Below are 25,018 nucleotides of genomic sequence, written 5' to 3' on the forward strand. Positions count from 1 at the left end.
TGTTCCTAGGCTGTCTATATCAGCATACCTACTTTACATGTATTTACTTCTAGGCCTTCTTTTTGCATAGAGGTAGCCTATCTATGACCTATCACAGCTCTATATAGAGAGTTATCATCCCTGAGCTTTTCAATTAGAAGATCTATGAGGGCAAAGGAAACTGTAGAAACAAAAAGTTGATTCATTTTTATTTCATCTTAAGATTGCCTCAGAAGATTCAGAGAGAGAAAGAGATGTGTATGAAGAACTTCTGACCCAAGCTGAGATCCAGGGGAACATCAATAAAGTGAACAGTAGGTATCATGCTAAAGTAATAGTCTAAAGTAAAAGAATATTAAAAATGATTCTGTACCTGTCTTCCTCCTGGTTTTCTGTAGTGTGAACAAAATTGAAAGGCAGCTCCTCTGTTTTTGTGAGGGGGATTTTGTGGTTGGTTTTTGTTCATTTGATTGTGTTTTGTTGGGGTTTTTTAGGGTCTTTTGGTTGGTTGTTTTTAAACTTGTTATTAGTACTAAGCTGACCTTTGAGAGTCCTTTCCAACCCAATGCAACCTGTGGATTCATTTTGACTGTTGTTGCCCCTTCCCTTTGGAAATGGATTGTCCATGTTGCTGGCCCTTTCAGTTCTTCATCTTGGGTAATGCACACTATTTCCAACCTTCAGCCTCTCTTTCAAGTGCTATGCAGCTGAATTTGGAAGTGTTCCATTCAGATTACATAACCTAACTTGCTATCTGTCATGTCTATGAGTTTTTCTTTCTGGTTATATAAACCATAGAGCTTCCTCATTTAATTTTTCTCTCAAATCTGCTTTACTGTTGCTAGCACATGCAGCCATATCAAAGATTGACTTGGCTTTGGAACGAGGGGACCCATTAGCGCTGTACGAGGCTTTGGCAACGGCAGCCCTGGGACTCCGAGGAGTGCTACGAGAAAATTGTGACTGGTATTTCAAGCAGTTTTTGAGTGATAAACAACAGAAACAGGAGGTAAGGGAAGGTCTAGATTACCTTAATTCATGAGGATTTCCCTCCCCTCCCCACCACCTTTCACCTGTCTTGCTGAGTATAACTGCAAATAAGAAACATCTTTCAAAGAGAGTCCTCTTTGTTTTGTTGCTGGACTTCAGCGAATTCATTCAGCTCCTCAACTGCTGTATAATTTGTTATGGAGCAGGACTGGATGCAGTTGTAGTAGGAGGTACCTGGCTATGTGGCTGTGCCTGTCTCATAGGACCTGGGTTAGTCTTCCACTTTGGAAATTAGGCTCAGAAGGACACACATTTATAGTAACTTAACATGTCCTCTTCCCTGAACTTCCTCAGAATCTCTCTGTATCAATATATGTGGAGAGCTAGGTAGGTATATAATAGCTTTCTTTTGTAGTCTGTTGCAGCTTTTTCTGCTGAAGTGCAGCTTTGCTTTGTTCAGGAGGATCCCTCACTCTGACAGGCATACAGCAGTAATTCAGAGCCACTCTCGATCATTTATTTATGGTGTGATGCAAGATAGGTTTGATCAGTAGCTAAAGAATGCTCCTTAGAGAATAGTTCCTTACAATGAATGTGCTACTTTGGGGTACTCTTTTTAATCAGCCAAGTTACTGCATTGTTTCCTTCCCTGGTATTCTGTGTGAATGATGGTGCTGAACAGGGTGTGTAGTGCTGGTACCCCGCTCCCAGAATGGTGTATGAGGGTTTCTGCTGCACACTGCCCCACAGCTGTTGCTATTCAGAAGATTTGTCACTTATGTCTGAATAAAGGTCTTCACAAACCATTTCTTGGTACCTACAATGAAGATAACACAGGGAAAATTTGGGCTTTTTAGGAAGTCCTATCAAGCTTTTAGTGTGGCAGAAACTCACTGTAGTTGTCCAAAGATGTCTCTAAGGATGAAATAGGACTGGAAAGACTTTGGCCATTTGTTACTGGTAGCCACAAAACCAAACTGCATTGACCTATTTTCTAAACTGCAAAGTCAGAATGTAATTGAAAGGTCTTGTTACATAAATGTGGTCTGTTGGTGCTTTTGAGAACTGTCATCCATAATGTGTGAACTATGTGAAGGGTCCTGACCTATATGGCTACTACCTAAGTTATTTAAACCCTCCCTATGCCCAGTCACTCAGTCTTGTTTTCTATTTGCATTCAGTGTGTGTATTCATACAGTCCAAGAAGCATGTCTGTGTGTGCCAAAATGTCCTGTTGTCCATTTTTGATTGCTCAAAGGTAAAATGGAACATTGATTAATCTGTCACTTCATGGCAAACTACACACGTACTAATTTCACTCTAGCACACAGCTCATGTGCAAGGAATCTTCCCACAAAATTGTCATCTTTATCTTAAATGTTACATAACTTTGGAAGCTGGGATTTGCATTTAATTGCTGTGTTCATGGGTCTGCACTTCTAATCCTGATCAGGTTGTACACCTACAGTCTTAGCACATGAACTGGGGACCTGTAGAGGAATTTGTTCCTCCTTGTGTATGTGGCATTCTTTGTTTGCAGTCACTGTGTAGCATTAGAATGTTTTAAGGAAAAGCAGACTTTTTTTTTTTCCCTTGAGCTATTTCAAGTGAATACCCTGACATCATTTCACCCTTCTGCTTTTTTTCCTTTTTTTTTCCTTTTTCCCTCAGGCTGGCCTTACAGGTCCACTGCAGAAGGAAGAGTTGCAGTTGGGGGTGGATGCTGCTAACAGGGCAGCACAACAGTATCAGCAAAGTAAGGATCAGCAGAAATAATTGCAGCAAAGTAGAGGTGATCAAAAGGCCAAGACAGCACAGGATCTGGGTTGATCTGGGGATGCATGAGGTCTTTTTCAAACCATCATGAATGCTCTTTAAGTACTTCAGGGCTGCTAAGAGTATCAGAGATGCTTGCCTTGATGATTTGTAGCATCTTTTATCCTTCTGTTACAATACTGCTGGAGATAACAATTTGAAATATTGTAAAAACATAGTACTTTCCCAATCACTTACATAACCTCTTTTTCTAGAGTACTCAGATCCATAGCATGAAAACTCATATCTGAAGAAAATCTGGATGGCTCCATTAGGTGTGAAAGCCAGGTTACCTGCTGACCATTGACATAAATCTTACTTTGAACTACAGACCCTTTAACTGTTTCTAAGCATTAGGTAGCAAATACAATGGAGATCATGATGGCTGATTGGTTCTTGACTGATGGTCCTGATAGAGAGCTCTTTTCTAGAGAAGAATGTTCAATTCTGGCTGTGTAGGAGCAATTAGTTCCACTTACAGTAAGTAGAAAGGAGACTACTAGTTATCTAGGGAGAGAGGGTTTAGAGTACAAGAGGAAAATACTGAATGTCTAGTAACTAGGAGGCTACCTCTGAAATAACTTACTTGTTCAGCACGGAGCTTGGTGTTTAACTACTTATGTTCTTTTAAAATTAGCTGACCTGTACCCACTGTGAAGTGTCTGTTACTGCCTTGAGCTGGATGGATGCAAGGTAGATGTAGACAGGAAGAAAAAGTTTCTGTTACTTACCCATCCAAAATTTTGTTTTTATGAGGCTTCATACTATGATAAGACTGAAATGGCAAAAGAATCCTTTGATAACCAGGCAAAAAGTTGACTGGTACTAAGCACAAGCTTTATTTAAAAGAAGATATTCTCTATGCCAGTTGTTCTGTAGTAATAGAAAGCTAATTGGGGAAGTATGGATCAGAAAGCTTCAGTCATTTCCTGCAACAAGGGAAATTAATCTTTTTTTTTGTTAGGTATTGGGTAGAATCAAAGTGCTCTTTTTACTGAGGACTTAGCTGTCTGTCTTCCTTTTTATTTATGCTGCCTGTTTGAATTTCTAGGGCTGGCAGCAGTAGCCAGAATTAATTCTGCAATCCGAGTGGGTGATGCTGAGAAGACTGTGGCAGAAATGATGAATCCAGAGGCCCAGTTACCAGAGGTTTATGCATTTGCTGCAGATCTTTACCAAAGGGAGCTGGCCACCCTGCAGCAACAGAGCCCTGAAGCAAGTGCTCTCTCCTTTCTCTCCTATGGGTCTATCTTGTCTGTATCATTAAATGTGGTCTCAGGAACAAGTCTGTCTTGAGCCTTCATAGAACTGCTTTGGTGTTCAGTTTGTACTGATGTGAAGCTAAATCCTTAAGTCTTGAGCTACTTGGCCCTGTAAGATTCTACTTTAATCTCTTTATTTGTTGTTCTAGCTTTGGTTTTGATACGAATTTTCCTACTTCTATCTCACAAAGGTTGTCCCTTTGCTTTGTTATATATCTGTTCTGGCAGATACTCTATTCTGTGTTCTCTATGCAGCAATAGTTTGTAAAAGAGGGAGTGGAATTAATTTGTTGTGCTCTTTGAATGCAGGGTAACCTCACCCATCCAGAATTATCTGTTGCTGTAGAGATGCTGTCTTCTGTAGCCCTGATTAATAGGGCTTTGGATTCAGGGGATGTGAATTCAGTGTGGAAACAGCTAAGTAGTCCTGTCACAGGGCTTACAAACATTGAGGATGAGAACTCTCAGAGGTGGGTATTACAAGGAATCATGTCTGTCCTTGATGTTGCTCATATTCTGTGGCTTGGTGAATATTTTCCCCTCTTACACTTTACATTCTTATAACATTCCTTGTTATGGAATCAATTTAATCTCCATTGGCTCTTGCATTTTGGTGTTGCAGTTACTGTTTCTTACTGATCTGATTTCAGTACTGTCTTGGCTCTTTTTCACAGATTTCACATTAAAACCATGTTATGGCACCATTAGTTTGTCACACTATGCCAGCTCACCCACCCTGTTCTCTGCCCTCATTCAGTGTTTCAGTCCTTTCATTGATTGTTTTCCATCTGGGCTGACCATCCTGCATGCAGCCTTTCCTCTTTCTCCCCTCTTTCCATATTTATTCCACTTTCAACCCCCATCTTGCCTCTTTCACTTTTGTGAAATTGTTCACTTTTGTGTACAATTCTCATGCTGTGTTGTATGTTCCCTGGCCAGCTTGTAGCAATGTGATGATTGTTGTTTTTCTTTTTCATCCTTTGACAGATATGTTGATGATTTGATGAAGTTGAAGGCTCAAGCACGTGCAGAAGGGAACGTATTCATCACATGGAATGATATCCAAGCATGCGTTGATCGTGTGAACATCGCTGTGCATGAAGAACATGAAAGTAAGTGATAAAAGACTGGGATTGAGCTTAATGATGAAAGTTTCAGCAAACCAGGAAATTGGAGCAGTTCATTCTCAAGACAGTATTAGCTGACTTGAAATCCAGAGTGGAGATAGGAGTCCTTGAAAATAGCAGAGTGAAGCACACTTATTCTTAGATTCTTCTAAGGTTGTGCATCAAGTGATTTAATTTTCTGTGATTTTTTTTTTCCACCCCCCCAATTTAATTTAAGGACTATTGTTTTGGTTATGCTTAGTACTGGGAGCCTCCTACATATGCAAGTAGCATCACATTTACCTTCAACCCATCTTCATAATATGTAGCTCAAACCTTGCATCATAAGAGTGGAGAGACTTGTCACAAATGTGGAGGCGACAATAAAGTTTATGTCATGCACTGAGATGAACAGGTGTATTCTGCCCCTTCTTGTTGTGTAGTTGTTGAATTGTGTCTCACCTTCTAGACAGGGTTAAATTTTAAGAGGCTGCTATGATGATTAACTTGTTTCCTGGATCTCCAAATAGATGCTGGCTTTCCTGTTTGGGTCATGTGAGCAGATTTATTGAAACCACACAAACACAGACACACACCAGTGCCTGCACACACCAGGATGCTAGTTTCATGACATCTTCTCTCTGTAAGAGGTCATAGCCAAGGTCTAAAATTTTGTGTAGTCCCAAATCTGTTTCTTATAGCACTCCTTAACTTGTGAAAAGAAGTGCAGACGATCCTGTAATGAGAGAAGCTGTTCTCACAGGAAAGTTTTTATTCTTTAATCTTCATATATGCCCTTATGCAAGGACACTTTACCTCTTGTCTGTGCATAAGTTAAATCATTTGGAGAAGGCACTCATGGCATCTGAGCATATAGTTTTCTTTTCCACTATCAAAAGTAAATAGTTAAGTTAAAAAAGGCTTTGTTACTGAGGATCTGTAACATGTTGTTGTTTCATGGAGTGGTCTTGTCATGCTCATATTAGCAAACTAATGGAGAGAATTACTACTTGGATTCTCTTCCCTTTCCCAAGTCAAGCAGTTACCATACCTACTTTTTGACAGAAGCCGTTTTAGTTATCCTGGTTCTTGCAGTGTCCTCAACATATATTTCCCCCTGATCTCTATTTCATCCAAACAACACCTCCTCCTTAAGATGTTCTGGTTTTCATATAAACATTTGTTCTGTGATTCTCTTTTCTTGTGTAGAGTAAAAAGTCACAGTCTTTGGATACATTAACCAAAGCTGGAAATCCCCATGATAAGCTCATTACTTTCTTTTGCCTAAAACATCTTTGTTCTGCGGTGATCAAGCCATAATTTGAATGGCTCATTAGGGTTCAGATGAAATCAGATGACCTCTAGGGTCCATCTCAATTAAAGTTGTCATTTGCAGGAGATGGTTGCTGTAGTTAGGACATGTATGATGTAGGCTTTGTTTGCTTTTAGCTATAAGGTGCCTTATTTTTTGTTTAGTTTATTTAACTGAATGGTAGATTCTGCTGTGCTGGAATATCATCCACATCTCTGATATTGCAGCTAATACTACATATATTTAATAGAATTTTTCTACTGCATTTTTAAATGGTATTCCATGCAAATATTTAGCTTTATGTGAAGATTTCTTCCCAGAGAAGCCAGAACTTTGGAAATCCGTAATGTATGAAACTCTAGCTGTTTGGACTGTGATAATTCTCTGATAGTGACCCTAAGCTGTGTATCTGAGGACTCAATTCTATCCCTGCATGTACTGTGTCTGAGTGGTTTTTAGGGTTGGGGTTTTTTTGGTGTTTTTGGTTTGGTTGGTTTGTGTGTGTGTTGTAGTGTTTGTGTTTTGATTCGTTTGCAGTGCCTAGGTGATTACTTTTAGGTGGAGAAGTAGTAGTCTTGCTTTCTTTGCTATTTAAATAGTATCTTCTGTTATGATCGTTGTACCTCTCAACCCATACCTGCCTTAGGAAGAGCTAACTGCATTTTTCTTTTGAAGCAATGCTTCTGATTAGCATTGACCAGTAATGGAACTTTGTGTTTTCTTTCCCTGCACCTTCCTCCTTAGGGATTTTGGCAATTGGTCTTATCAATGAAGCCCTGGATGAAGGGGACTCGAGAAAGACTCTTCAAGCCTTACAGATACCTGCAGCAAAATTGGAGGGTGTAGCCCCAAAGGTAGCCCAGCATTACCAGGATACACTACTTCGAGCTAAGAGAGAGAAAGCACAGGTGAGTACAATTAAATGCACCTCTGGAAAAACCTTTGCAACTGCTTTGGCTGGGGGATTGGACTTGGTGACATCTGGCTGTCCCTTCCAGCTCCTAACATTCTGTGATTCTGTGAAGATGGGGAGAGGAAGAGCAAGGCTCATCTGACAGATTTAGGAATGATAATGAGAGTGCCCATGTATGTATGCAACTGATTTTTGAGTAGTGTGGATGGAGTACTGATTTTTTTTCTTACTTATTTACAAAGTAGCAGCAGACATCTCTGCTTGCAGTGGCTTGAGAGGTTTTGTTTGTTTGTTTGTTTGTTTTCTGCTGGGGAGTTTATTGTTCTACTAGAGGTGCAGAATTTTTATGTAGAGACTAAGGTCTGGATGGTAATGACCACTTGATGACTGAAAAAAAATACATGTTATTTCAGTTTGTTTTCACTGAAGACAAGCTAGCTGATGGCAGTAGCTGAAAACTGCATGCATTTCTGATGAAAATTATTAAGCATCTTCCTACTGCAGTCATGGCAGGGTTAATGTTCCTCAGGAACCCATTTTGTGCTGAAGCATTTCCTCCCGCTGAGTCAGAATGAAATAATGAACTCTTTTAGTGTGACTTAAGCTTGTGCCAGGCCCTGCTGGTAACTTCTTGTTAAATCACCTTATTTAGGCATATGTTTAGTTAGGGCTTCTTCCAGCAGCATGGCAGTAATTTTAGAAATGGAAAGGTCATCTTAAAAAGTAACATTGTGGGGGAAATAGTCACTATCTCAGGTCGGCTGTTTCTTACTAACGAGTGATTTCTATACCTTGAGACTGAGAGAGATTGCAGTTCACCACAAGATGTCATTCAGTTGCTTCTGTGAATGGGGAGTCTTTGGGTTGACTTCTGCTGGTAGAGATTACAGTAGAAGTGGCTTCTTTGATTTTTTTTCTCCCCACCTTCCTGGACAGGTATTGAGCTGTTGCTGGTACTCTTATGGGCTTTCAGATGGAATCTGCCAGTGAAAGACATGTTAGTCTCTTGAATGGAAGACCATGAAGCATGTCAGTTTGACCCACCCAAACAGTGGGGAAATGTGGAGGGTATATAATGAAATGTTTGTTTTCCACCCTGGCCCTAAGGCTCTTGAAGGCTGTAAACAGTGGCTTTTTTGTACAGTGTGATGATTATTCCATACTAGAAGTAAATGTTTCCTGTGCTCTGTTTGTACAGCCAGAGTTATTAGAGGGGTAGTTGTTGTGTCTTAGCATTCCTTTTAGCAGTTACCTACAGGAAGCACCAGTGGGTGGGGAGAAGCTACGCTTGGCAAATGCAGGGTCATTGTTCTTTATGTATATTTTGGGACTTGCTAAACACTTGTCTTTTTCCTCCTGGACATGGCATGTACCACTAGTTGATTTGACTTGTTCAAATTCCAGCAAAAATTCTGTGTGATCCCTGCTCCTTGACAAGCAGTCTGTTAAAACAAAGGTTTAGAATGTGACTTTAACTATTCTCTATGTGCACTCAGCCACAGTATGTACAGCACTTCTTGGTCTGCTAGTTTGTACATGCTTGTGAACTTCTGTGGGTGTGGACAAGAACAGCATGATGTGACAGTAGCTACCCAAGGGTTATTGGCTGCTGCACACAGATGTGCATTGGACAGCTTTTTGTTCTAAGAACTCTTGGTAGCTGTGTTCTGTCAAAGGACTAACTGATTTTTCTGGAAGTTGTGTCCCCCTAGCAAGTGCAGCTTTAGGACTAATTGGAACAGAGTTCTTGGCCTTGTGTTCTTTGCTTATTGGAATGATTCCCATTGGCAGAATTTCTTCTTTGTTCTGTTTCCTGAGAAAAATTTTTGACTGGGAGCTGGTGTTCAGTCTGGTAATGCCATAAAGCTCCCAGCTAGTCAGAAATGCCCATGATACCCTTGTGTGGAAGTCAGTTAGACTGAAGTTGTCTTATTCTCTCTGATACATAGTAGTTCTGTGTCAGTTACTCTTGAGTATAGGTAGTTTTATTCTGCAACAATAGTGATACTTTTATCCTTGGTGTATGTATATGTATGAGGTTGAACAAGGGCAAGTGCCAGGTCTTGCACTTGCCTCACAGCAAGTCCATGAATGCTCCAGACTTGAGGCAGAGTGGCTAGAAACTGCTGGGCAGAAAAGGACCTGGGAGTGCTGGCTGACAGTCAGCTGAATGTGAACCATCAACATATGCTCAGGTGGCCAAGAAGGCCACCAGCATCCTGGTCTGGATCAGCAATGGTGTGGCCAGCAGGACCAGGGATTGTTCCCCTGTACTGGGAACTGGTGAGGCTGCACCTCAAATACTGTATTCAATTTTGAGACCCTCACTCCAAGGACATTGAGGGGCTGGAGTAGGTCCAGAGATAGGCAGCAAAGCTGCTGAGGGGTCTGGAGAACAGGTCGGGTGAGCAGCTGAGGGAACTGAGGTTGTTCAGTTTGGAGAAGAGGGGGCTGAGGGGAGACTTTCTCACTCCCTGCTACTACCTGAAAAGAGGTTGTAGAGATATAGGGGTTAGTCTCATCTCCCAAGGAACTAGCAAAAGGGCAAGAGGCCTAAACTGGCCTCAAGTTGGGCCAGTTTAGGCTGGATATTGGGAGCAATTTCCTTTCCTCAGGAGTGATCAGGCATTGGGACAGACTGTCCAGGGAGGTGGTGGAGTCACCATCCCTGGAGGGGTTCAAGAAACCTGTGGACATGGCACTTTGGGACATGGTTTATTGGGCATGATGGTGTCGGTTTGATGGTTGGACTTAATGATCTTAGAGATGTTTTCCAACCTCAATGATTCTATGACTTTATATTTTTCTTACTCACTTCTCTTCAGGACACACAGGATGAAACAGCTGTACTTTGGCTAGATGAAATTCAGGATGGAATTCATAGGGCAAACAAGGACACAGAGGAGTCGGAGCGATGTAAGTATTGTCGCCTAATATTGCAGTCAGTCCCTATTACCAACCCAATATTGCTTACTTAAGTAGAGGTTAAGGAGCTAGAAATATCAGGTAAATGTGGCAAAGGAGATAAAATGCACTTATGCTGTAGTAATTTTACTTTGTAGAGTGAGTGTCAGACTCTGCAAACATTGCATTTATTACCTTTTGGGGATATGCCTTTTTACCACATTTGTATGTGACTGTGTTACGTCTTTGGGCAAATTTCTATCAAACTGTTTGTCATTTGCACCTAACATACTTTGTTTATGTGGCATACTGCTGTCTTCTCTGCCTTCTCTTAAGTATTTCCAGACTACTTCACATCTGTTTCAAGCACAGACAGTAATGCACATGGGTGATACCCATCTTTGCTCCTTAGCAGTTTGCAGGTGGACTGGCACACCCATCATCACCTCCCAGTCTTTTATAGTGAGGCCATTTCTGTCTCCAGAAACTGCTCTTTTCTTCACTTTTTCCCTTTTGTTTGTTACTTTGTTTTGTGTTTCTGACAGAGGCTTTCTCTTTCACAAAACATGCAGGTTTTGGAGCCTGTTTCTCTGTATGTGCATTACATTCAAGCACCTGTCTGCTTGCTTTGCTTGACTTGTACAGTATTAGTAAACTCTTTTCTTGCTTCATGATCGCCTTATATTTTTCTTCATTCTGTTTCTTCATCTCTGGTGTGCTGATAAAAGTCTTGCTTTCTACTTCTAAAACTTCTACCCTGTGTGTTGTTGAGAAATATTGGTGGTAAATGAGCACAATAATGGTACTTGGGGCACATAAATTATGTATTGTCAGGTACAGTGGTATGCCTGGACACTCCATACTGAAGAGACCTCTGGTACTGCAAGTTGTCTGGTTGGTTTTCTACTTATATCTTGTATCTAAATGCAGTGAAACATTTGTCTATATACACACACACACACCCTTCTCCTTGCAACTGTAAATGTGCTGCCTTGCTCTGTTCTGTTTTTGTGTTTGCTGTGAGTCACTGAGTCCCTGGATGCCCAGATAACCTGTTTCCTTATGTTATCAAAGTCTCATTAGGAATTCTGGCCATTAATGAAGCAGTAGAGCATGGTGATGTTGGCCAGACCCTGAGTGCTTTGCGATTGCCGGATGTTGGGCTATATGGAGTCACTCCAGAATGCGCTGAGACGTACCAACGAGAGCTGGCAGAAGTCAAAGGCAGGAAAATGGCAGCAGGTAAACCTCAAGTACCTAGCTGTTAGTGAAATAAATTCAAGATTATTGCAACAAGAGGTAAAAAAAGCCTCTGGAAGGAACTGTTGTGTTATAGGCGGCAATTGTGGATGCCTTGTGGAGTAAGGTTTGAAAAACAAAAAGAGAGACTAGTGTAATACACTCCACTTGTACAATGTGTTGTGTTTAGTAAATTCTTACATGAGGTCTTAGAATAGAATAGAATTAACCAGGTTGGAAAAGACCTTTGAGATCATCAAGTCCAACCTATCTCCCAACACCATCTAATCAACTAAACCATGGCACTAAGTGTCTCATCCGGTCTCTTTTTAAACCCTTCCAGGGATGGTGACTCCACCACCTCCCTGGGCAGCCCATTCCAATGGCCAATCTCTCTTTCTGTGAAGAACTTCTTCCTGACATCCAGCCTAAACCTCCTCTGGCACAGCTTGAGACTGTGTCCTCTTGTTCTGGTGCTGGTTGCCTGGGAGAAGAGACCAACTCCCACTTGGCCACAACCTCCCTTCATAGTTGTAGACAGCAATAAGGTCTCCTCTGAGCCTCCTCTTCTCCAGGCTAAGCAACTCCAGCTCCTTTAGCCTCTCTTCACAGGGCTGTGCTCCAAACCCCTCCCCATCTTTGTTGCCATTCTCTGGACACGTTCCAGCAACTCAACATATTTTCTAGACTGAGGGGCTCAGAACTGGACACAGTCCTCAAGTTGTGGCCTAACCAGTGCAGTGTACAGGGGCAGAATGACTTCCCTGCTCCTGCTGGCCACACTATACCTGATGTAGGCCAGGATGCCGTTGGCCTTCTTGGCCACCTGGGCACACTGCTGGCTCATGTTCAGCCTACCATCAACCATCACCCCCAGGTCCCTTTCTGCCTGGCTGCTCTCCAGCCACTCTGACCCCAGCTTGTAGCCCTGCTTGGGGTTGTTGTGGTAAATGTGTAGAACCCTGCACTTGGATGTGTTAAATCTCATGCCCTTGGACTCTGCCCATCTGTCCAGCCTGGCAAGGTCCCTCTACAGAGCCTTCTACCCTCTAACAGATTAACACCTGCCCCCAGCTTGGTGTTACCTGCAAACTTAACTGATGATGGACTCAATACCCTCATCCAGATCATCAGTAAAGATATTGAACAGGATGGGGCCCAGGTCTGATTCCTGGGGGACACCACTAGTGCCTGTCTGCCAGCTGGATGTGGCACCATTCCTGCCACTTTCTGGGCTCAGCCCTCCAGCCAGTTCCTAACCCAGCTCAGAGTGCTGCTGTCCAAGCCACGGGCTGACAGCTTGGCCAGGAGTTTGCTGTGGGAGACAGTGTCAAAGGCCTTGCTGAAGTCCAGGTGGACTACATCAACAGCCTTCCCCACATCCACCAGGCAAGTCATTAGGCTCTCAGAAGTATTCCCTCTCTTTCTCAGAGGAAGGAGCATCTGTGCATGTGGATTCAATGTGTCTAGTTGTAACTTCCATATTGCAGGAAAGAGAAGACACCTGGGGGGTTTTTTGAGACTAACAGGGCGCTTTCTGCTTTTAGGTGGCAATGGCAGTGAATGGGTGAAACACTGGGTCAGAGGAGGCTATCATTACTATCATAACCTGCGGACCAAAGAGGGAGGATGGGATGAACCAGTGCAGTTTGTGCAGAATGACACACAGCTGTCACGGGAGGAGATACAGGTATGGCAGATAACACATGCTCTTTCTCTGAGAAGTTCACCTTTCTGCCTTTCCCTTCTTTAGTGCAGCTCTAAGAGAGAACACCTCAACACTATAGTTGTGTTAATGAGCTTAGCAATGCATTTATTTCCCAGATTGTATGTGGCAGAACTCCTTGCCCCATTTCAGAAACACCTGTCCTGTTGGAGACAGTGTTAATGTTTACTGAAAGGCAATTCTAAGTTTCCCGTAGGCAGAGTAGAGGAAGATGAAGTACATCCCATTTCTTGCATATCCATGCATTTATTTCCCAGATGGTATGTGTCAGAACTCCTTGCCCCATTTCAGGAACACTTGTCCTGAAGGACCATGGTGTTAATGTTTATTGAAAGGCAACTCCAAAGTTTCTCATAAGCAGAACAGAGAAAGATGAAGTACATCCCATTCCTTGTATATCCATTCTCTTTTTCTGGCTCTTCCTACCACGACATGAATCCAGAGCACCATATCTGGAGTCACTGCCGCATACAACCGAGAGCAGCTGTGGCTGGCCAACGAGAGCCTGATTACAAAACTTCAGGCTTGCTGTCGAGGCTATCTTGTTCGTCAGGAGTTCAACTCAAGAATGAGTTTTCTGAAGAAACAAGTCCCAGCAATCACTTGCATTCAGGTAATGATGTTCTTCAATTATGTTTAAAACTTGTGCTCTGCAGTTATTTGCTATGCACAGCCTTATTGACAGGTTTTTGGTCAGTTCAAACAGTTAGAGTATCCAATTGTCCTCACTCCATTTTGTGACTTATCTAAAGACATTTCCTTCTCCCAAAGAGTTTTGTTACATTACTTTTTTACAAAGAATCACAGAGCATTAGGGGTTGGAAGGGACCTCAAAAGATCATCCAGTCCCACTCCCCTGCCAGAGCAGGATCACCTAGAGTGGGTCACACAGGAACTCATCGAGGAAGGTTTTGAATGTCTCCAGAAAAGGAGACTCCACAACCTCTCTGGGCAGCCTGTTCCAGTGTTCTGTCACCCTCACAGTGAAAAAGTTTTTTTTCCTTATGTTCACATGGAGCCTTCTACACTTCAGCTTGTACCCACTGCCTCCTGTCCTATCATTGGACATCACTGAGCAGAGCCAGCTCCATCCTCCTGGCACTCGCCCTTCACATCTTTATAAACATGAATGAGGTCCCCCCTCAGTCTCCTCCTCTTCAAGATAGAGATCCAGCTCCCTCAGCCTTTCCTCATAAGGGAGATCTTTGTGGCTCTGTGCTGGACTCTTTCAAGCAGTTCCCTGTCCTTTTTTGATATCATATATAATCAATCAAATCTTCTCAGGCAGAATTGGAGGGAAAAGAGCTTGAGGAATCATTTCCTATCATTCTGTTGCAAATTGTTTTGGGAAGAGGACATTACAAAGTGCTATATGACTTTATGGCAATAATATCATTTAAATTGCTACTGTGGTTCCTCTTGAACATGGTTTTCAAGTATTTCTGAATGAGATTCTACTTCTCTTCAAATTTATGCAGAGATTTGAAGGACTTGAGGACCTAAAAGAGATGATGGGGTAATTCAGCATGAGATTGGCCACATTTAACAGGAGAACAATGAAAGATTGTTCTCTGGTGTTGTAACTGAAATGTATGCAAATGAAATAGATGATGCTTTGTACCCTATTATCACTTTATTATTTGAGCTGTATATATGTGTGTGTTTCTGTGTAAGTAGCATGCATATTTGAAAAACAACAAAAACCAAAACCACACCAAAACCCCTAAGCCCACTCCCAGCTCATGAAAATAAGACTCTCTCCATTAAGTGTAGCTCAAACCCTTGCCTAGCTTCTGTGTCAGTAGCTATGAGTCTGCTCTAAAGGCTTATAATGTTACATCACTGTTCTTGCTAACAGCAAGTCCATGTTCCACACGCAGAACACTGTCACCTTGACTGATTTGCTGTCTCCTTGATCTCTCAAGTGGGCTTCAGAAGGCCTGGACTCTTCACAGGGTGATTTCAAGACTCTCATGATGACAGCTGTTGAAATAGTTAAGGCTTCATTCACACTGTGTATCTCATAAAAAGACAAGCATGTCTTCCTCAAGTTTTACATAGCCAAAAGGGAAGTTGGAGGCTGAGGAACAGAAAGAAACTCAGATTTGTAATGGCTTTTCTTTAATAAGAAAAGTCATGTTGGTGCCTGTTTCCTGTTTGCAGTCCCAGTGGCGTGGCTACAAGCAGAGGAAGGCGTACCAGACCCGTTTGGATTACCTGCGAGCACAAAAGGACCAAGTTGTGAAGGTAGTGAAGGCTTCCTGATGACTTCTGTGGTAAACTGTTGAGTAGTGAACTTCAGAGGAAAGGTTTTTATCTGAGTACTTTGGTTTCCCCTCTAGATTCAATCATTGACCAGGATGTATCAAGCCAGAAGACGTTACAGAGATCGTCTGCAGTATTTCAGAAACCATGTAAGGGGCTATCTGGCTAAATTAATTCAGTGCTTGACTGTTTGCACACTCTCCAGAGCAAAGTCAAATGCTTTTTTGTGTTTTTTGTTTTGTTTGTTTTTAATCCTAGATAAATGATGTTATAAAAATTCAAGCCTTTATCCGAGCAAACAAAGCACGAGAAGACTACAAAACCCTCAGTAAGTATTGCCAAGAGGGTAAACCTGATGTGCCTCAAATCTCTCTTTGCAAGTGATGATGTGAGTGTGATCTCTAAAATCTAGGTGATTTTGAAGAGCAGTTGAGATGAATTTAGTAGGGCAATGTGGAGAGTAGGTAGTTTCTGAAGGTGAGGAAAAACTTGATTCCAGCTGTTACTTTTGCTGCTGAAAAACAGAATTGTAGCTTGCAGTTAACTTTGGTGTCATGGACTGCCCCAGGCTGGTTGACTTTGTTCTTTATTTTTTGCTGTTCTCATGATTTACTCAAACCAAGCAATTAAAAATGTCATAAGCTGCTTAGATATGGTAATGCTAATTTTATTCTGGCTGCTCTTGATCATAGAATCAGATAGGGTTGGAAGAGACCACAAGGATCATCTAGTTCCAACCTCCCTGCTATGGGCAGGGACACCCCACACTAGATCAGCCTGGCCAGAGCCTCATCCAGCCTGGACTTAAACACCTCCATGGATGGGGCCTCAACCACCTCCCTGGACAACCCATTCCAGGGCTTCACCACTCTCACAGTGAAGAACTTCTTCCTCATGTCCAGTCTGAATCTCCCCACCTCCAGCTTCATTCCATTTCCCCTAGTCCTATCACTACCTGAGATCCTAAGAAGTCCCTCCCCAGCCTTCTTGTAGCCCCCTTCAGATACTGGAAGGCCACAATAAGGTCACCTTGGAGCCTTCTTTTCTCCAGACTGAACAGCAAACAGCCCCAACTCCTTCAGTCTGTCCTCATAGGAGAGGTGCTCCAGCCCTCTGATCATACTCATGGACCTGATGTGCAGTTTAAACGTAGTTCAGGCATATATTTACTTCTGTTTCCTGTTGCCTGATGTCTTCTTGCTTATTTTCAGTTAATGCTGAGAACCCACCTATGGCTGTGGTTCGGAAATTTGTCCACTTGCTTGATCAGAGTGACCAAGATTTTCAGGAGGAGTTTGAGCTGATGAGACTGCGTGAGGACGTTGTAACCTTGATCCGATCCAATCAGCAGCTGGAAAATGACCTCAATCTCATGGACATCAAAATTGGGCTGCTAGTAAAAAACAAAATTACACTGCAGGTAGGAAATATGCTGCTGGCAGACCAACTACAAACTGAACTGAGCACAGCAGTAATTAGTATGGCAAGCTCTTGGCCTTGGGTGGCAGTTGCTCAGGCCTGGTGGAAAGCTTTTCCCCAGCATTGCAGGTTTGACTCCCAGCATGTTCTTACTCCCTTCCACTAATTTAGTATATATCCCTAGAAAGAAAGCTAGGAGGAAAAGAAACAGGACCTGAAGCTAAAAAGCAAACAAGCACCAGACTATCCTGACCCTAATGAATCCAATAGATTGTCTGTTTGAAGGCTTAAAGAGCTGTTTTGTTACTGATTTGTGGTTAAAGAAGTGACACATCACAAGCTTGAAAGAAGGGGGATGATTCTGGAGGCAGGAGGCATGCTAATGCTATTCTGTGGTTGTTGGTTAAAGGAGGCTTAGCTGATGTGATTGATTTCACCCAAACAAAGCTGTTACTACATTGCCTTTTCTTCAAGGTGAAATTCTAGTCAGCTTTTCATTTGGGCCTGGATGGCATGACACTAGGCTCCTCAACTGGTGTAGTGAAACTGATCTCAGAAGAAGACTGCTGGTGCCTGCCCCAGAAAGTGCCATTGCTGTTGGAGTATGCAGAGGTAGCAAGCCAGCTGAGCGTGAGACAGGAGTTTAGATTTTTAAGCCAAATTTTGAAAACATTTTCAGTCATCATTGGGATGCTACTAGCTTGGGTTGTAATTACTGCCAAGAGTGACTAATGCTTCGGGGCTTTTGGACAAATTCAGGAAGCTGGGGACAAAGCAGAACATGTGCTTCCAGTTGGAGAAATTGCTGCCATAGCAAACCATGTTTCGCTTTACCAGCCCCAGGCATACCTTGACCCTGACTTTCCTTGTACAAGAGAAGTAGGCTCTCAGATACAATTGTTTTGCAATATAGCCTGTTACAAAATACTTTGAGTGGAATTTGTCCCTGTTCTTTCTTTTCAGGATGTTGTTTCTCATAGCAAAAAACTTACCAAGAAGAACAAGGAACAGCTCTCTGACATGATGATGCTAAACAAACAAAGGGGAGGTTTAAAAGCTTTGAGCAAAGAAAAGAGAGAAAAGCTGGAGGCCTATCAGCATCTGTTCTACTTACTTCAGGTAAACAGATTCTAACCCTCTTTGGTAACCTCCTGTCATAATCTTATACATCTTGGTACAGACTTTGCTTGTGCACCGTGGTTTTGAGCCTACATAGATCTTAGCTATACTGGCCTGCGTGGATGTGAACACTGAGTAGTGTTTCTTGTTGTTCTAGACAAATCCAACCTACCTGGCCAAGCTGATTTTTCAGATGCCTCAAAACAAATCCACAAAGTTCATGGATTCTGTCATCTTCACGCTGTACAACTATGCCTCCAACCAGAGAGAGGAGTACCTGTTGTTGCGGCTTTTCCAAACAGCGCTGCAGGAAGAGATCAAGTAGGTGGTAGCACACAGCACATTCCTGCTGTCCTTTCAATTTTGGCAGTTTCTCAAGTTGAGGCAATTCTTATGTCATGCCTCATGCTGATAGGCAGGTAATGCTAACCTGTCCCTTCATTGCCCTCTTCCCATTATATGCCTGTTCTTAACATAGTCTATAAAGGAAGAGTTGAGTGTGTCCATTTTGGATGAGGGGTCTGTCTTAGTCAAGATTTCACTGCTCAACATGGCAGCTACTTCTAATCTGATGCAAATCTCATCCTAAAATTCAGTCTAATCTCAATTCTCCAGTGCCTGGTTATAAACACCTCCAACAAATTGCAGACTCAGGCTTCACAAGCTGGGGAGTGAGCTGACTCGGAGCTCTCTGGATTTCCAGAAGGTGATGAGGAGGTCAAAACTGAGAGGCTTTATGCTCTGGCATTTCTGTTTACTGTCAGTGTTGGGGACCCTGGCTGTCCTGGGGCATGTTTTGTCTGGTTGGGCCTCAGGAGCTCAGTATTCCTTGACTTCAGCTCTTTACAGTGCAGAGCTGCCCAATTTGCGGTGGAGAATGTGCAATAACATTTTTGAGGAACTACTTTCAGCATTCTTGGGAATGTTTTTTAACCATGAAAATGATGTCTGCCCTGATACAAATAACTTCTAAAAGAGACTTTTTTCCCTTTAAACTGATGCTTCAAATGGGAAAATGATTTGTGAGGGCAATTGCTCTTCAACAGTTTATTTTATGCCAAGAAACATATCTAAAGCTTCCAGAATTATGCATACCTCACATTTCACACAGCTTCTTTCTTCTTCAGGTCAAAAGTTGACCAAATACATGAAATTGTGACTGGGAATCCTACTGTTATTAAAATGGTGGTAAGTTTCAACCGTGGTGCCCGTGGTCAGAATGCCCTGAGGCAGATCCTGGCGCCGGTGGTTAAGGAAATCATCGATGACAAATCACTCAACATCAAAACTGATCCAGTGGATATTTACAAGTCTTGGGTTAACCAGATGGAATCTCAAACTGGCGAGGCCAGGTATGGGAGATGTTTTTTCTAAACATTGCTTGGCTGCTTTGCACTGCTCACTTAGCCATTCCAAACCATTCTTGGCTTTACTGTATGCACCTGTCCAATGGATACCAGCTTTTCCATCTCCTCAAGATGACTTTCATCTGAGACTTCTAAAGATCATTTTCTGCTGGTGGTGCTGAGGGTATTGAAAGGGAATCTCATTAGGAGATGGAAGAAGAAATGCTCTGTGTCAGCCTGATAGTTAGCTATGAGATGCCCTCTAACCTTAAAGAAATCATGGTAAGAAAATGTAGTTGAGACTTGGCTCTGTGTTGCAATCTGTTCATGTACTATTTCTGAGCCAACAAAACCCCTTCTCTGGAGGAGCAGCACAATATTGCAATGCTTTTAGTCCTAACATCTTTTCTAATTAGTCTCAACTGCTGGTGACAGTTGGACTGTGATGTTTTTTGTGTCATCTTGTTTCTTTTTCTTCCAGTGTAGGAGATTTGCTAAAACTCTGGGGTTTTATTCTGTTTTGCTGTTTTGTTCGTGGGGTTTTTAACATATTTGAAAAAAAAATAAGAAGGCATGCAGATGAGTGAGTTTCTCTATTCAAAGCAGTTTGCAGTCATATATCTTGCCTTGTGCCTTGCTCAAAATTATGGACATGTTAAAATTGCAGGTGATCACAGTATCACTTAAGTTGGAAAGGACCTCGAGGATCATCGAGTCCAACCTATCAACACAGACCCCATGCCTAGACCGTGGCACCAAATGCCACGTCCAATCTCCCCTTGAACGCCTCCAGGGTCGATGACTCCACCACCTCCCTGGGCAGCCCGTTCCAATGACAAACAACTCGCTTGGTGAAGAACTTCCTCCTCACCTCGAGTCTAAACCTCCCCTGGTGCAGCTTGAGACTGTGTCCCCTTGTTCTGGTGCTAGTTGCCTGGGAGAAGAGGCCAACCCCTTCCTGGCTACAACCACCTTTCAGGTAGTTGTAGAGGGCAATCAGGTCACCCCTGAGCCTCCTCTTCTCCAGGCTAAACAATCCCAGCTCGCTCAGCCTCTCCTCATAGGGCTGTGTTCAAGGCCTCTCCCCAGCCTTGTTGCCCTTCTCTGGACACGCTCAAGTGTTTCGATGTCCTTCTTAAACTGAGGGGCCCAGAACTGGACACAGTACTCAAGGTGTGGCCTAACCAAAGCAGAGTACAGGGGCACTATGACCTCCCTGCTCCTGCTGGCCACACTATTCCTAATGCAGGCCAGGATGCCATTGGCCCTCCTGGCCACCTGGGCACACTGCTGGCTCATATTCAGGTGGCTGTCGATCAGCACCCCCAGGTCCCTCTCTGTTTGGGAGCTCTCCAGCCACTCCAACCCCAGCCTGTAGCTCTGCATGGGATTGCCGTAGCCAAAGTGCAGCACTCGGCACTTGGACTTGTTGAATGATGGGTGTTCAGATCCTTGTCTTTACATGAAATTTATGAGATGCTTTTAAAAGTTACCTGCTTTTTTCTGTCTGCTTTCACTGAAGTACTATGCAGTAATTTCAACTGATGGAGAAAATATTACTGCTCATGGACCCTGCTTCCTGCCAGTGGCATGCTATGTTGACTTGATCAATACAGTTTGAGCTTCTGGCGTGTGTCTGGACCACACAGACAACCCAGTTGTGTCATAATCTTTGTGTTGAAATGTGGAACTTGCTTTTTCACCAGTTTATCTGCACACTGAAGTACCACTGCATGTTTCAGATGGCACTTTCTTGCCTAGCATGCCTGTGTGCATGCTGTGAAAAGACAGTTTTGAGTTAGCTAGGCCTTTTCTCACAGTGGCCACTGTAAGGAAGAGTAGAAGTAGTAAAAGCAAGAAGTCTTCAGTTCTTCCAGTGACCAAAAGGTTAATTGAAGGCAATGCACAGCTCTTGGCAGCCAAGCAAATACAAACTTTTTTCCTTGTGTAGCTAGATGCTCTTGAAGCCTGCTGAGGAATGCTCACCCTGACCTTTGCTTCCTTCCAAATAGCAAACTGCCGTACGATGTCACACCCGAACAAGCTCTAAATCACGAAGAGGTGAGGACGCGCTTGGACGCCTCAATCAGAAACATGAGGAGTGTGACAGACAAATTTCTGTCTGCCATTGTTAGTTCACTGGACAAAATCCCGTGAGTCTGGCGTACCACAGTATTATCCCTGAGAAGCTGGTGGCTTCGTGCTTGCAGCTCTCTTACTTGCCCTTTTCTTTCTCTCGAAGTTACGGAATGCGTTTCATTGCCAAGGTACTGAAAGACTCCCTGCATGAGAAATTTCCTGATGCTGGTGAGGATGAGCTTCTGAAGGTGAGGATCTGAACAGCTTGGTGAATGGTCGTCAGTCAAGCTGGCTGTGGCAAGCACATCTCGTTCTTGTTCTTTGGGTCTTTGTGTGGAGAGGAGTACATGTAAACCTATATAAACCTTTATAAAGCTCACTTATTTACTGCTATGGATAGACAAGTGTTTCACGTTGGGCTTTTGATTGTTAGTTTTGTATACATCACCTGAGATATAATACATTGTTCAGAAGGAGCTATCCTGTTGCTTCTGCTTTGCTTTTGGTATCTTTGGCATTTGGTTCTTTAGGTTTCTTGACTTGGGGTAATTCTGCTCCTAGGAAGTAAGCCTTGGTTTTACTGGTATGTTGACAGTCAGCTGCATCTTTCTTAATGAGACAGTGTCAAGTTAAAAAGTCTGTATGCAAAATTCTGATACTCCTAATTCCCCTGTTTCTAACACTCCAGGATACTTTGGCAGCAACTTAGAGAGTTGCATTCCATGATGTTCAGCCAGTTTTATGTTTTGTATTTCAGTACCTTTGGAGAACTAAAAAGATCCTAATAGTAGGCACTCTGGTGTAATTTTGGGTTTATGGCTTTTAGTAATTGTGAAAGGCCTTTATGTCCATGAGTGCTTTGCTTGTTAATGCAACAAAGTTTGGATCTTGGAATACTTGACATCTCTTAAAACTTCTCTGCCTCTGCTTCATTACAAAATAATTACCAATCTGAATGCTGTTTTCTTCTCTCTTCTAGTTCTGTGCTTTCCCATTCTGAGACATCGATTCTTTCTGTGCAGGTGAATTAATTTCTTCCATCTGTAAATTTAGGTGGAAAGCTGCAGTTCCATTAATCCTCATGGAAACGATGTACCTGGCCATGTGAAAGTCAAAACTGCAGCCACTTGCAATGGCTACTCAGATTTTTTAGCAACTAAAGCTACCTATATAATAGACTGTTCTTCAGTCTTGAAAGCATATAAGAACAGTTTCTTTCACAGGTGCATGTTCTTATTCCTGGTAGTAAACAACTTCCACTGCAGTTACCCCACAGCATAATCTGTGAGAGTACAGCAGGGGCTTGCGTGAAACATTGTCAAAACCATGACCTCACTGAGAGCAATTAATATTTCTGGGGCTGCTCAGCAATGGCTACCTAGGTTTATTCTCTGTCTTTTCAGCTGTTTATTGAGGCCCCAATCTCTTCTGTGCATTAAAGTCACGTGGCAACCAACTTAGCCAAAATTTGGCCCTCTGCAAATTTCTGTGAACCACCAGAAAATCTTACAGCATGCAGTGTGAGAACTGTCACTTTACATCAGCATGTTGGGTTAATGCCTTTCCATTGCTGGGATTACTTTTGGCATAATGTCAAACAGAAATCTGAAGTACATTTGTGAGCATATGGATAATGTGACATCTTTATTTTTGGTCCCTTGAGGTTTATTGCTGCTCACATTTGACTAAGGAAATTGGGTTTTAAAGCATCAGATGCCAGTTGTCTCCTGTACTTGTGATTTTCTTAACCCTGGATTCAATGGTTTCTCAGTTATTAACTGGGAGTCTGCACCTGAAAATATTGCTGTCATATTGAAAGATTGTTCTTGAAAAGAAAAGGGCTTTGGAGAAGGAATGGAAAGTGGTTTTCTCAGTTTGGCTCCTTGGTGTGCCATGCTTCCTTACCATTTTTGCCTTGCTGGAGATGGCAGCCAACTCTGCTTGCTTCTCTAAGCATTAGCTCTTGTTCCATATTGAGACTGCCTTACCAGGTCTCTCCCTATACCATGTTCTTTCTGCCCTCTTTTAGACTAATACAAGTACATTTAGGTCTCCTGGTAGATTTTCTCATTCTCATACAAGTAGTCCCTTGTTAACTTGTCTCCTGTCCTTACATTTTTGTGAGTTAGTTTTAAGTCTTTATGCATAGAAATACCTGCTGCTGTGTTATCCTGTGACTACTTGTGCTCTGTCTTTCCTCTTTGTCTTGACCATCCTACTGCATCTTAATGATTTTTTTTATATTACTATTTCTTCATTATTTTGCACTGTAGATTCTCTGGGACAGGATACTCTGGTATACAGCAGCACAGCAGAACCTTTATCTCAGAAGGGGCCTGTGGCTCACAAGAAAAGAATTCTATCCAAGCCCAGAGTAGTTTCAGTGAAATTTGGTTGGGTTCTGTACCATTGTTTCTTGATGCATTGCTTTTCCACTCACCTTTCACCAGATTGTTGGCAACTTGCTCTACTACCGCTACATGAACCCAGCCATCGTGGCGCCGGACGCGTTTGACATCATCGACCTTTCAGCTGGAGGCCAGCTGACCACAGATCAACGCAGGAACCTGGGTTCCATTGCCAAGATGCTGCAGCATGCTGCATCCAATAAAATGTTCATGGGAGACAATGCACACCTGAGCATCATTAATGAATACCTGTCGCAGTCATACCAGAAATTCAGGTAGGAGCTGGGGCGTTTGGCAGTGGGTAATACCACAAGTAATTTGGCATGTTTAGAATCCATCTCTGTCAAATAAGCATTCTATTGAAAGTAAGTGCAGTTTGGCACTCCAAATTGCTAGAAGCATTAGTGATAAAATATCACAGAATGATAGGGGTTGGAAGGAACCTATGGAGACTGAATCCAACCTCCCTGCCAGAGCAGGATCCCCCAGAGCAGGCTGCACAGGACAGTGACCAGGTGGGTTTTGAATGACTCCATAGATGGAGACTATCATCCCTCTGAGCAGCTTGTTACAGTGTTCTACCACCCTCAAAGTAAAGAAGTTCCTCCTCATGTTTGGATGGAACTCCCAGTGTTCAGGTTTGTGCCTGTTACCCCTTGTCCTGTTACTGAAAAAAGACTGGTCCCATTCTCCTGACATCCACCCTCAAGGTATTTATCCTCTGTCAGCCTTTCCTTCTCTAAGCTAAAAGGCCCCAATTTCCTCAGCCTGTTTTCATAAGAGAGATGTTCTAGTCCCCTAATCATCTCTGTAGCACTATGTATCTGAATGATACATTGTATGTCAGTGATATTGCAAAATCAAGTCTTTTGGCTGAGAAGTTTCAAGAATAAATGTAACTTTTGCACATGTTTATTGTGATACTTTGGATGTGGATGAATAGAATGGATATACCACAGAACCTCCAGCAGTACTCAGGAATAAAGCAAGTTGGCATTTAGCTGTTCACATAGTTGAAGTAAGCTTCTCTTTGGGAATGACCATCATAAGATGGTCATACTTTGGAAAAGAAAGAAACCCCTTGCTCCCAGCAATCTCTGGTTGGTACTATAGCAAAGGCAGGAGGATGTGTGAAC

The 25,018-nt window shown here is 42.7% G+C and overlaps 1 protein-coding gene across 1 annotated transcript in view; it reads left to right on the plus strand.

The window, feature by feature from the left end:
- IQGAP1 (IQ motif containing GTPase activating protein 1) overlaps positions 1-25,018 on the plus strand; it is a 67,977-nt gene that overhangs the window by 32,291 nt on the left and 10,668 nt on the right. The window contains exons 9-29 of the mRNA XM_068143676.1: positions 203-293; positions 825-988; positions 2,641-2,725; positions 3,836-3,999; positions 4,356-4,516; positions 5,034-5,158; positions 7,209-7,372; positions 10,203-10,293; positions 11,356-11,523; positions 13,068-13,210; positions 13,689-13,859; positions 15,410-15,493; positions 15,589-15,660; positions 15,770-15,839; positions 16,723-16,931; positions 17,894-18,049; positions 18,207-18,370; positions 19,177-19,401; positions 21,408-21,548; positions 21,638-21,722; positions 23,925-24,157. Of these exons, the coding sequence (XP_067999777.1) occupies positions 203-293; positions 825-988; positions 2,641-2,725; positions 3,836-3,999; positions 4,356-4,516; positions 5,034-5,158; positions 7,209-7,372; positions 10,203-10,293; positions 11,356-11,523; positions 13,068-13,210; positions 13,689-13,859; positions 15,410-15,493; positions 15,589-15,660; positions 15,770-15,839; positions 16,723-16,931; positions 17,894-18,049; positions 18,207-18,370; positions 19,177-19,401; positions 21,408-21,548; positions 21,638-21,722; positions 23,925-24,157 (2,966 nt within the window). The remainder of the gene's footprint in view (positions 1-202; positions 294-824; positions 989-2,640; positions 2,726-3,835; positions 4,000-4,355; positions 4,517-5,033; positions 5,159-7,208; positions 7,373-10,202; positions 10,294-11,355; positions 11,524-13,067; positions 13,211-13,688; positions 13,860-15,409; positions 15,494-15,588; positions 15,661-15,769; positions 15,840-16,722; positions 16,932-17,893; positions 18,050-18,206; positions 18,371-19,176; positions 19,402-21,407; positions 21,549-21,637; positions 21,723-23,924; positions 24,158-25,018) is intronic.

The sequence above is a fragment of the Melanerpes formicivorus genome, unplaced genomic scaffold, assembly GCF_026170545.1.
Source record: "Melanerpes formicivorus ecotype bairdi unplaced genomic scaffold, bMelFor1.0.p_v2 SCAF_10, whole genome shotgun sequence".
NCBI classification, from domain to species: Eukaryota; Metazoa; Chordata; class Aves; order Piciformes; family Picidae; genus Melanerpes; species Melanerpes formicivorus.